The sequence below is a fragment of the Rhamphochromis longiceps genome, linkage group LG5, assembly GCF_057381845.1.
Source record: "Rhamphochromis longiceps isolate RC_006_pf linkage group LG5, R_longiceps_female_GT1.1, whole genome shotgun sequence".
Classification (NCBI taxonomy): domain Eukaryota; kingdom Metazoa; phylum Chordata; class Actinopteri; order Cichliformes; family Cichlidae; genus Rhamphochromis; species Rhamphochromis longiceps.
The window spans coordinates 7,222,578-7,235,893 of NC_140561.1; the positions used below are offsets into that span (position 1 = coordinate 7,222,578).

General features: G+C 41.0%; 1 protein-coding gene across 1 annotated transcript in view; it reads right to left on the bottom strand.

Moving 5' to 3' along the window:
* Window positions 1-13,316, bottom strand: part of cdk18 (cyclin dependent kinase 18) — a 38,086-nt gene that overhangs the window by 13,643 nt on the left and 11,127 nt on the right. Inside the window, exons 4-11 of the mRNA XM_085405578.1 lie at window positions 10,694-10,825; window positions 10,543-10,599; window positions 7,309-7,423; window positions 6,245-6,339; window positions 6,089-6,151; window positions 4,138-4,261; window positions 3,630-3,750; window positions 2,819-2,916 (exon numbers count right to left, since the gene is read on the bottom strand). Of these exons, the coding sequence (XP_085261704.1) occupies window positions 2,819-2,916; window positions 3,630-3,750; window positions 4,138-4,261; window positions 6,089-6,151; window positions 6,245-6,339; window positions 7,309-7,423; window positions 10,543-10,599; window positions 10,694-10,825 (805 nt within the window). The remainder of the gene's footprint in view (window positions 1-2,818; window positions 2,917-3,629; window positions 3,751-4,137; window positions 4,262-6,088; window positions 6,152-6,244; window positions 6,340-7,308; window positions 7,424-10,542; window positions 10,600-10,693; window positions 10,826-13,316) is intronic.

Here is a 13,316-nt window from a genome sequence, read left to right on the forward strand (position 1 = left end):
CATCCACAGAAGATCTGTGCTTAGTTCTCCAAGATGTTTGGAATAACCTACCACCAGAGTTCCTTCAAAAACTGTGCAAGTGCACCTAGAAGAAGGCAAAGGGAGGTCACACCAAATCCTGATTGGATTTAGATGTCTCTTTTGTTCATTCACTGCATTTTTTTGATTGATGAAAATAAATGATTAACACTTCGATTTGTGAAAGAATTCCTTCTTTACAGCATTTTTTCTCACCTGCCTGAAACCTTTGCACAGTACTGTATAAAGACGCAGCAGTTTGTATATGCATAAGGAAGTCAATTTATTTATTAAGTTCAACTTTACGAATCGGATGATTTTGTATTTGTGGATCTGGGTGGTTTTGTGGAATTTGTGGCCTCAAAACCCCACGTCGGCACGTGATGCGACCTGTAAATATCAGGCGATTGGTGCACAAGCATGCAAAGTTTTGTGAGCGGGAGAGAGGTTAGACGTAGTCTTAGACAAAGCTTTAAAAAGCTCTTTGAAAGAGAAATTTATCCAATTCATGAAACTGAACTTGTGTGTAAATTGTGCATAAATAATGACTATTTATTCAGGTTTGGATGTAAAATAGTTTCATGTGTGGCCAGTTGCTTCACATTTGTGTGGACTGAATCACACTGGGTAAATTCCCAGATGATTAAATATGCAACTATTTTGCTGGTAATAACTGAAACGAGTAAAGAAAATCAACAGCCTATTTATGCAAGATAATCCATAATTTTATTGGGTGGGGGGGGGGGGGGGGGGGGGGGGGGATTGCCTGGGTCTGATTATTGGGGGGGTCATAACCCCCCCAACCTCCTGGAAATTACGCCCTTGGTGGATCATACCGTACGCATTTGGAACCCTTTTGAGGCAAATTTCTCTCCATAAAAATGCTTCAGAATAACAATTCAGAGCAGAATATGCTGAATGTAGAACATACATGAGCTGCATCAAACTCTGAATATGCAATATTTGGAATAGAAATGAAATATTAAATGTAGTGGCCAAGTCCTCTAAGACTTTTAAACTTGGTCGAGGATAAAGACGATTTAACACTAGGAAGGCCCAGAGCCCAGCCATTTGGCTTTTCTACCTTTAAAACCCGGAGAGCAGCCAAATGGCTGGTAGGCTTTTAGCTAAGCTTTAGCTTCAGGCAAGTGGAAGCTAAATTGGCTAGTCATTCATATGTAAATTGGGTTGTTACCTGGGAATTCTGGAGGGAGGGGAGTGGGGGTGTGTGGATGAGGGGGTGGGGGAGCTGCTAAAAGCGGTGAGCTTCCTTTTGTTTCATCTTGATGCATTCTCAATCATCCAGGGAAACAAATCTCCAAAAGTCACCAACTTGGAGTGTTTCAGTTTGCCATCTTAGGGAGAAATCAACACACATGGGTGTATGTCCTTTGTTGCTGAGATTTATTGATAAAAACAGTACAAAAAATCAACCATTTGTACACATTTTTACAAATAATTATAAAAAGTGAGTGAGTACATTTCAACATTTTCAGCAATCACTCACAATCCTGGCACTGCCATGGTATCTGTAGTCTGCATTTACCTTGGCTTGGCTTCCTGATCAATTGTCCACTACCAAAAGGAAGCCAAGCCCTGCCACCCTTTACAACAAAACAAGGTGTGATCACATTGATGCCACAATGGACGACTGATCAATGCTCCACTACCAAAAGGAAGCCAAGCCCTGCCACCCTTTACAACAAAACAAGGTGTGATCACATTGATGCCACAATGGACGACTGATCAATGCTCCACTACCAAAAGGAAGCCAAGCCCTGCCACCCTTTACAACAAAACAAGGTGTGATCACATTGATGCCACAATGGACGACTGATCAATGCTCCACTACCAAAAGGAAGCCAAGCCCTGCCACCCTTTACAACAAAACAAGGTGTGATCACATTGATGCCACAATGGACGACTGATCAATGCTCCACTACCAAAAGGAAGCCAAGCCCTGCCACCCTTTACAACAAAACAAGGTGTGATCACATTGATGCCACAATGGACGACTGATCAATGCTCCACTACCAAAAGGAAGCCAAGCCCTGCCACCCTTTACAACAAAACAAGGTGTGATCACATTGATGCCACAATGGACGACTGATCAATGCTCCACTACCAAAAGGAAGCCAAGCCCTGCCACCCTTTACAACAAAACAAGGTGTGATCACAGGGCTTGGCTTCCTTTTGGTAGTGGACAATTGATCAGGAAGCCAAGCCAAGGTAAATGCAGACTACAGATACCATGGCAGTGCCAGGATTGTGAGTGATTGCTGAAAATGTTGAAATGTACTCACTCACTTTTTATAATTATTTGTAAAAATGTGTACAAATGGTTGATTTTTTGTACTGTTTTTATCAATAAATCTCAGCAACAAAGGACATACACCCATGTGTGTTGATTTCTCCCTAAGATGGCAAACTGAAACACTCCAAGTTGGTGACTTTTGGAGATTTGTTTCCCTGGATGATTGAGAATGCATCAAGATGAAACAAAAGGAAGCTCACCGCTTTTAGCAGCTCCCCCACCCCCTCATCCACACACCCCCACTCCCCTCCCTCCAGAATTCCCAGGTAACAACCCAATTTACATATGAATGACTAGCCAATTTAGCTTCCACTTGCCTGAAGCTAAAGCTTAGCTAAAAGCCTACCAGCCATTTGGCTGGTGGCGGGTTTTAAAGGTAGAAAGGTAGAAGCCTGGGCCTTCCTAGTGTTAAAGCTTTACTTATTGTCTCTCGCTGCTGTAATATACTTTAGTATGGCCTTTACATTTGAATAATGTTTTTCTTACCCATGAGCCTAAAAATTAGATGTAGCTCTTCCTTCACAGTGGCACCAGGAAACATAGGACGACCTGTTGCCATCTCATACAGGATGCAGCCTACGCCCCTGTGAGAAGGAGGCGGAGATAAGGAGGCACAGAGGAGGACGAGCTGTTAGGTATAAAAATTCTGAGTGAGGTTGAGTTCAACACACACACACACACACACACACACACACACACACACACACACACACACACACACACACACACACACACACACTTCAAAGACTGTTAATTGTAAGTGCAAACTAGTATGCAGTGAGTGGGCACAGTCCAGCCTTTTGTTCCACACAGGATGGCGTGGTGAAGAGGCATCCTGCAGTCTGATGAGAGTGTATGTAGCTCTATGTGCTCATAAAAGGCTGCTGTGTTGCTAGAGAGCCACATTTATATTTCTGATTTAGCAGAGCTGTGGGGGTGTTCTCACCACAGCAAACCGTGTGCAAAAACACGTAAGGAAAGTGAATGCACGCCCCCTTTGTATGACTAGTGACTCACCTCACTGCTAACAACCTGTGACATTTTAATAGACAGAACTGAGTCATGGAAATCCTGGATGGCCCTCGAGAATATTTGAGTGTTTCACCAAGTAACAGGATTTTACTGTAACCAGGGTCGGCACCAATTCCTTTCCTGACCAGCTCAGTGGTTTAAAGTACACTTCTAGCTGTGTTTCAAGCATTTAGTTTCCAGCCAAGCAGGTCAGTGTGCACCGTGACTGATGTGGAAAAATGTAAGGACGGCCCTTCAACAGAAACGTCTATTGTCCCCTGCTTACCACATGTCGATGGGTGTGGAATATTCTGTAGAGCCTAGCAGCACGTCAGGAGGTCGATACCAAAGCGTTACCACCTCATTGGAATAGGTCTTAGTGGGGACGGACTTGGCCCTGGCCAGACCTGGACATTACACAAGTCACAGGACCTCAGTAACAGCACAGTGAAATATCATAAGTCCATCATCTACACACTGTGAGCAGGTAAAGAGAAGTTTCCGCTATCCGCACATTACCCGTGTTTATTTAAAACTTTTGAAATGCAGTCAGAAAGTACTGGTGGATTTAATTCCCATTTCCAGCAGAAAACTGTGAAAACTCAGAGTGAGGGGCACAGTTGCTAGGATACAGGAAGTAAAGGTGCTAAAGTAATTAGGACAGGTGATCTCTTGAGTGGCAGTAAAATAGAACTGGGGAGTGATCATGCCCAGAAACGTGTCGTTTCCTTCACAAAAGTTCACTTGTTAATGTGTGCATGTTGTTGTGTGTTTGTTATTGTTCTCCTTCCTACCAAAATCAGCTAATTTCAATTCGCCCTTATCATTGATAAGCAGGTTCTGAGGCTTTAGGTCTCTGTGGAGGATTTTTCTCTTGTGACAATAGGACAGACCACGCAGCAGCTGGAACATGAAGATCTGCAGACAGAAACATGAAAGGAGGATGTAATTACCAGAACAACAATACAGGACCAATCTGAGGAGAAAAAGAGTTGCAGTAGTTGTGTAATAGTTAAGATTTAAAACAAAAGAAAAGATAAAAACAAAACAATCTTTAATAAAAAATGACACTAAGGGACGCTTCCACAAATCACCCTCTGTGAACACAGTTCACAAAGCAAGGTCAAAGGTCTGTGAACATGTGCACAGCATCTAGAAACAGCATCCTCTTCTCTCCGTTATGCTAATTTAACCTCTGGGAGGTCCTAGAAAAATGCATACACTATTGGTCTTAGAGCCACAAATCGACCACGCCATAAAAAGTGCTATAAAAAGATTATATATTAATATTTCTTTCCACTTTAAATTAGCCAGTCTTTTAAAACTACTTCTCCCTGAAATATTCATACAAAGTTTTAATTATAGTTTCGTTGTTTTAAGGGTTAGGGTTAGGGTTAGCACCAACATGTATTTCGATCCACTTTTTTTTTTTTTTTGCAGGAGCATAAAAAGCCCTCCAGGCGGCCAGCTGCTGGCAAGCTCCCCACAAAGACTGAAGGTGGAACGATCACGATCCCTTTAACCGTAATTAATCTGCAGTGAAAAATAGCGTTTATAATGGGTTTCAATGGGGCACAAATCGACCACTAAGACCAATAGTGTAAGTTTATCGCTAGCTTAGCCACTGAAGCTAATTTCCGGAAGTCATACTGAAATTTTAACAGTAAATGTGACCAAACTTTTTTTTGCAGACTTTCGCTATATTCCATTCAACACAGTGCAAATGGCGTGTATACGAACAATGAAAAATGGCACAAATCGACCCAAGACCACCCAGAGGTTAAACTGGACTGTGGTGAAGTGTCAAACTGTCCTGTAGTCAGATGAATCGAAATTTGAAGTTCTTTTTAGAAAACATGGATGCGCATCTGCACTCTGCATTTCTGAGAGTGTGGGAATGGATCTGGAAAGGCAGCATTAATTCTGAGAGGCAAGTACAGACCTTATTTACATCTTAAAATGGTACATTCCCTTAATTTAAACATTTGATATGTTTTCTATGTTCAGTGTATTGCATAACTATCATCTATTATCAGAGTCCTTAAACAATGTAGTTGTCATGCTGGAGGGAATATATCTCTCAGCTGGGCTGGGAATGCTTTGGTTTTTCCATGGACACACTAGAGGAGGTGGCTGGGGAGAGGGTGGTCAACTTAGGCTGCTGCCGTGACTAGGGCCCAAATAAGCAGAAAAAAATTGATCAATGTTTAAGGAAACTCGTATAGTAACTCTAAAATAAAATTAAAAAACTGTTTACGTTTAACTAAATCAAAACATACATCATACAAGATGGACAAAGCACATTTCTGTCAATCATTTAAATACTCTCCTTCCAAAGTTTTTCAAGCTTAAAGGGAAGCTCCCATAAATACATATGCAGTAAGGCCAGCTTTCCACTGCACAATTTACACTGGACCTAGTTATGAATATGGAGAGCAACTCTTAGTATCAAAAAACTAAACAGTTTTGTCCTGATACAGACCGTAGATCTGCCCAAAGGTTTTCACATTTGCAAACAAATAGTTCGTTTTGGCTGCTCTCTTATTCACGTGGGTCACTGTAGCAGGTGGCTCCACAGTGGCAGAATTTTTTGTTGGTTCCCCCTGATTGTAATTTGGTTTGGTGAGGTTCGGTGACCTCCCGACCTTTGTTAAAGAAATGTTGAACGCATTTTTCAGGAAACTTACTTAGTGCAACTCTCTACAATGTGCAGTATGTAGATGATGATTCATGCATATGACTCACCTTGACATTATGCATGCTCATGAGGTTCCCACAGTTGTCCAAGTACTGTTTAAGATCACTGTCCTGAAACACACAGTCAAATTGATCCATTTTGCTTTTTGGTATTTGAGATCAACATCTTCAGAAAACCTAATAAAGATGAAGTGATATACTCACAAGATACTCAAACACCAGAGTAAGGCAGCGGTCGGTGTGGATGATGTCATGCAGGGTGACAATGTTAGCGTGCTTCAGGTTCTTTAGCAGAGACACTGGTTGGGCAAGGGAAGGAGACATGAAGTGAGCTATTTTATTCAACAAAACCTGACAACACTACACCCGAGGTGTGAAACTAAATGCTCTGGCTTCACTTATTTGTCCACCTTTATATACAGTCTGTGGTCTAAAGCTAGCAGCTGTGTGTTGCTTTAAAGTTTGCATAGCCACTGTACAACAAAAAGAGAGCTCTTTGATCCTTCTCATCAAATTTAACACACATGCATGTACTGATTTTTTTTCATGCTACTTTATACTCCTACTTCACTGTTTCCACACAAAGATTTTGTGTTTTGAGTTTCTGATATATTATGTTCATTTAAGTTTCACTCACTGTTACTATTTAATGAGTTCCCTTTTACTTATTTTCTTTGGCTTGCATTCCCTTTGGATTCTTTGGACATTGTAAATTGTTCAGATTAAATTTGCACTTAATGTCTGTTTTGAGTTTGATTTTGCATCTTCTGCGTCTTGCATTTGGGTCTGCAAGATCTTTCCACATCTCAGCCTAAGAGACAGAATAAAATAACTAGAACAACTAGACTAGAATAAGAACAAAAATAAAAAATTAATGATGATCAAAATTCCATAACACTGTAAAATCCTGAGACCGTGACATGACTCACATGAGGAACATTTAAATGACCATTTAAGATAATTCAGCTTCTAAAAAGGATCATACATAAGCAAATTCTTTAGCAACATCGACCTGATATATTGAACTGTATCAACAGTTCTGTAGTATTAATTCAAGTTGCTCTGTTACTAATGCTGCAGGTGAATGAAACGACACGGTGTTATTATTAGACCTACCTGTTCGGTGTGATTACCAAAACTGCAAGTAGAAGTGCTACACAAACACAGCAGCACTGGACTGTAAAGTGTGTGTGTGTGTGTGTGTGTGTGTGTGTGTGTGTGTGTGTGTGTGTGTGTGTGTGTGTGTGCGTGCGTGTGTGTGCACATACCTTCTCTGATAGCAGTGCAAGGTGCCCCCTCATCGTGCTCCAGCCGGATCTCCTTCAGTGCAACCAGGTTCTCAGTGAGTTTGCTCCGCCCTTTAAAGACTGTAGCGTATGTCCCCTGCACAGAGAAACACCCCGAAGAGCTTACTGATATTCTGATGTTGCTGTACTACAACAAAATATACTAATAAAAAGTACATGTTCACATAGAGACTATGGGTGTGGCACCATCCACACACACATCCACATCACTTATGCACAAATAACCCTTTAATATATTTTCAATCGTTAGCTGTATCCTTGGCTCTTATTGGTATTCCATCAAAAGGAAAGAGCTGAAGTGGTTCAAACATCTGCATGCTAATGGAGTCATAACGGGAATACTGGGAAGCGCAGTGGAACCATCCATAGCAGGATGAAACAATGAAGTCTATAGTTTATGAAAATCCATAACAACAATAACAATTTTTCTTTTAAAGGAACAATTTGATGTCACAATAGGTTTTAATGTTATAATAATATCATTTGTTAAAAGATTCCCAATAAAACTTTTCCGTTCTTTTACAAACTGAATTAAGATTTCACATATCGTGTGTGAAAGCATCAACTTCACATCTCGAACAGCCTTTGTCACATTCAATAATTAAATATATATATATATATGTAAATATTGTTTTAGGATCTGATTATTAAAGTTTGATGATTTGTCATCTAGAATAACCTTCCACTGCTGGTTTTGTGTAAAGCTAACCATGCTTTTGTGGACCTCCTATCACTATAATTGACAATAAAAGCAGCTCTTCTTGATCTCCTGCCACCCCTGTTATCAGCTGCTGAGCCTTGTGACTCAGATTGATGCAGGCTGCTTCTGCCACTAAACATTCCTCAGCCCTTAAGGCAATAAATGTTCTCACATGAATAGCATGGTATTTAGGTGCTTTCAGCCCATGAGCCCTCTTCATCTTAGGCAAGTCCATGAAATGTAATCCACTTAGCAATTTGTCATGAAGCCATGCCAGAAATCTGGACACATGGGTACACTAGTTTGGCTTGGTATATAAGCAAAGAAGGCACATACTGCATGTGGTACTCATTTTGATACGATGAGCATGGCTGATCACAGACAACGTTATCCTCTGGAGACGTTTATCTGTGGACTTGTTGTGTACACTCATATCTCACTGGACTATGATGTGGGTGAAAATCTATTTCTTGCAAAGTAGCAGTTATAGTGACTGAGGAGAACAGAACCACTGTGTATCTGACTGCTCTGACACGTGATAATGTGACAGCAGTATGTTGCTGATGTCAGTCTGCTGAGTTGATATCATGTCCCAGAGATGGACTACAAAACTCACATCTTTTATACTTTGCCCTGTGCATTGTTTCTGTGTTTTATGAATGGCTGTGTCAACGTGGACAAACCAGTAGCAAAAATCACTTCATTACAAGATTAATTCCCAACCTCTGTAAAGTCTAGTGTGCATTCACAGGAAACATGAAGTGTCATGACACTATGTTAGGTTAACTGAGATTACTTCACTCCAGGCAAAACTGAATAGAGAGTAATCTGTGTTAGAATATTCAAGCTTTGCAAAAACACGTCAGTTCAGATTCTTGTGTTTCTAGAAATGGACGAGAGGCAAATTAACACCATGTGAAATGGAAAAAAGCAGAGTGCTTGGAGCGAGGTTTTTACAGTTAACTTAAACTAAAAACGTAGTTAACTAAAATGAAAATAAAAATGAGACTTTAAAAATATGAAAACCTATTGAAATCATTCTGCGAACTTGGCAAACTAATTAAAATACAACTATGTCCAAAATGATGAAGACTACAAACTCCACTTCATCATTTTAATACAGCTCAAAATCATGGCAAGAAACTTCCTGATTTACATTTCCTGGTTGACTGGGGCCTTTCCTGCATGGTCTCTCTATAATCCAGTTACTTTACTCATTACTTGAAAAAAGTAAGGGATTACTATTGCAAAAAGGTAATTAAATACAGTTACTTTCCCGTAAGCACGCTGCGTTACTAAACCGTGATTTTGTTTGTGAGTGTCTCATTAATGACGTACGAGCGTGCGACATCCATGGTAACAGACATGTGCAGATCAACAATGGATAATATGGAGTGCAGGAGAGAACACGACCATGCAGCGTTTAAAGTGTGGAAGTACTCATATCACTTTGAGTTTTAGTCCGTAAAAAGTGACAAAAACATTAGCGTTTAAAATTATTTAATTTTATATGCAGGAATATGCAGAAAATAGGTTTCAATGTTAAACAGATTTCTTCAAGTCAAACAGTGTTGCATATAACTGCATTTAACGCAATGAATTTTTGCTTGATGCAATGTGCATAACGTTAAAAGATGAAAAGTAATAAAACAAGTTTTAAAAAGATACTTTTTTTCATTTGATTCAGTTTCATATGATGGATTATACAGAAAAAAATGGCTGAAAGGTCTGTTGCTTTATTACATATTCAGGTTGTGTATCATGCTTTTAAAAAGTAACAAAGTAACAAAGTAAATAATTACTTTTGAAAATAAGTAATCAGTAAAGTAACGGGATTACTTTCTTTGAGAAGTGATCAGTAATTAGGAACTAATTACTATATTCAAGTAACTTGACCAACCGTGAGTACTCTGACCCCTACTCGGAGACATGCATATTAGGTTAACTGGTGATTCCACACTGGTCATGGATGTGAGGTAGATAAAGTGGAGTGGACAGAAGTGCATGAACGTGGCATAACCTTTCTGATTGGTCAGTAAGGTTGAAAAGCACTATACAAATTCCAAAGTACTTGAAACAACAACTACGTAACACGACGGCAAAGTGTTTAAAGTTCACCGGTGGGTTTAACAAATTGTACAGAGTACAAAACGTGTATTAACATCACATTGTAACCTGTAAGATAAGAAACGGAGCAGCAGCTTACATGATAACCTTCTGTTGATGGTTTGTTTTTGTAGTGTGTCACTATGAAATATTGGACGGCACTATCTCCTTTCCTTTCACAAAGGGTTGCCCTCTGATAAAAGAGGTAATACAGGAAGCAATGATGCCATTTCAGGTGTTTAGAGAATTCACCCAGCTCTTATTATGGCTGCTATGCAGATGTGTCCACGTCATTTCACTCGTTTCAAAGCCTTTATAAGCAAAACTGAGTGTTTAACCTATGTGTATGTTCTTAATGAAACATGAAAACTGTTACTGTTACAACTTACCTCACCCAGTTTGCCAAGCTTAACGTATGTTTCCAGTTTCCCAAATCCTATGTCAGACTAGGAGCAAGAAGAAAAGCCAATAAAGTCACTAAAATGAGAAAGTTCTATTAAAAAGGCAGACAAACATGGCAAAAACAGACACATCACTAACCAGTGAGGCGCGTCGAGACATGCGACTGAGAGGTTTGCAGAGCGGTGAGTTTTCATTCTCCATCTGCAACTTCTTCAGAAACTCTGGAGGCAGGCGGATGTCCATTGGCAGGGACATGCGCTTACTAACGTCCTGCAAGAATAAAAGTGATTCATAAAAACTGTACGTTCTCATTTCCAAGTGCTTCGAGGGACTGATCCTGGCACAAAAACCGTTCATGCAACAACACCATCATACAATTTGCAGTTGACACAACAGTCATCGGTTTAATCGCCAGCAATGAGGAGACTGCATACAGGGAGGAACTGCTAACCCTGTCAGCTTGGTGCTCCACCAGCAGTCTCATCCTCAACACACGGGTCCATCTAACAAGAGAACTGACCTGACCTCAATAAGTAGGCTGGATATTTCTTGGAGTGAATATCCTTTAGGCCTTCTCTTGGTCTCCACACACCTCAGCTGTCATCTGTAATCCACAATAATGGCTTTACTGTTCCCGAAGGCTGCGGAGAATCTGTACTTTTTGAGCCATTGTCATTAATACTGTTAATTCTTTTACCATTTATAACTATTATTATTTTTAAATTACGTCATTGCTTAACACTTTTTGTCTGTTTATTTTCACTCAGTCCAATTCACTTGTTAGTCATGTCTGCCTTCAAAATACAAAGTCCACACAATGCTACACAACCGACATCACACAACCTTATTAAATCATGCCAAAGTCAGACTGGGTAAAAATAGTGGTTGGAAACTGCGGCACTACCACAATTATTTTGACCGTGTGCAAAGAACATGCAGTCTTGTTGCCTTTCAAATGGCTGCTTCAAAGATGGGGACCAGATCTGCGATGACTCTCCAGTCAGTTGCCACCTTCCGAGTGTCTTTAGAGCATCAGGACTGTGATGAAGCAGCAATAAGACAATCAGTCTGCTATCATTCTGTGACAGAATGGGATCAAACTGGCAATGTGTTTGTGATAATACAGGGATTGAGTCTAGTTACTTGGCATGTAGTTGTCTACATTCATAGAAATTCATATTAAACAGAAATTAATTACTTGCAGCCAAAACCTCAAAGATCTAGTAAAAGATGGAAATCTCCCCACAAATAGGCAAAGCGGAGCTATGGGGAAAAACTAGAGTCACAGCTACGACAGTGTGACTCTAGTCGGACTATAAACGGACTATAAACGACCGGTTGATCTGATATCCTCGTGTTGGTGTTGTTCCCAGATCATCATACTAAATGTTGTTCCAGGATCAACATTGCAAGTGACCAATCAGAATGTTGTGACGTCATACTTTTGCGACTTCGGGAAAAACTGGCGTAAAACAAAAAACTGTACTAAAGCTGCGTGAAACCACCTCTGTCCGCCGATCAACGGACCCTGACCCTTACCCTAACCATAACCCTTTAATAAACAGTAAGCAGAATTGATATTGTCCTTGCAACATTGGAATTTCATAAATGCACGAATGGCTTGGCGCGCAAAGGAATAACGTCACAACAATGTGATTGGTCACTTGCAATGTTGAACCTGGAACAACATTTTCATGATGGTCTGGGAACAACACCAACACGAGGATATCAGATCATCCACAAACGACCAGCTTCTTCAATGATGAATGCCGATGCTTCACTGGCTGATGAGCTGAACACATTTTATGCTCGCTTCGACGCCGCAGCAATTAAAACAACAAACGGCTGCGCGCGCTCGGAGTGCACCAGTGAAGACAATGCATTCATCATCACAGAGCATGCCGTGAGGAACACCTTCAGGAGGGTGAACACCAGGAAGGCAGCAGGACAAGATGCAATCCCTGGCCGGGTCCTTAGAGCCTGCGCTGACCAGCTAGCACCGGTGTTCACAGAGATCTTCAACCTCTCCCTGGCCCAAGCTGTGGTTCCCACGTGCTTCAAACAGTCCATTATTGTTCCAAAGAAACAACAGCCCGCTTGCCACAATGACTACCGTCCAGTAGCACTGACTTCAATTGTGATGAAGTGTTTTGAAAGACTGATGAGAGATCACATCACTTCTTCACTTCCTGCCACCATCGACTCACTTCAGTTTGCTTACCGGACTAATCGTTCCACAGACGATGCCATATCTCACCTGCTCCACACATCCCTGAGTCACCTGGACACTGGCAGAGGGAATTATGTTAGGATGCTGTTCGTGGACTACAGTTCAGCATTCAACACAATAATTCAATCTAAGCTTTTCACCAAGTTGACGGATCTAGGACTCAGCTCATCACTGTGTCAGTGGATCCTCAACTTCCTCACAGACAGACCCCAATCAGTGAGGGTGGGAAAACAAGTCTCCCCCTCCATCTCACTCAGCACTGGAGTGCCTCAGGGCTGTGTTTTAAGCCCCCTGCTGTACTCACTGTACACTTATGACTGTGTAGCCACATCAGACACCACCTCCATTGTCAAGTTTGCTGACGACACTGCTGTTGTGGGCCTGATCTCCGACAACATCGAGACGGCCTACCTGGAGGAGATTAGGAACCTGGAGACCTGGTGCCAGGAGAATAACCTCCTCCTAAACATCAGCAAGACTAAGGAGCTGATCGTGGACCTCACTACAAAGCAGGCGAGGAATTACAAACCC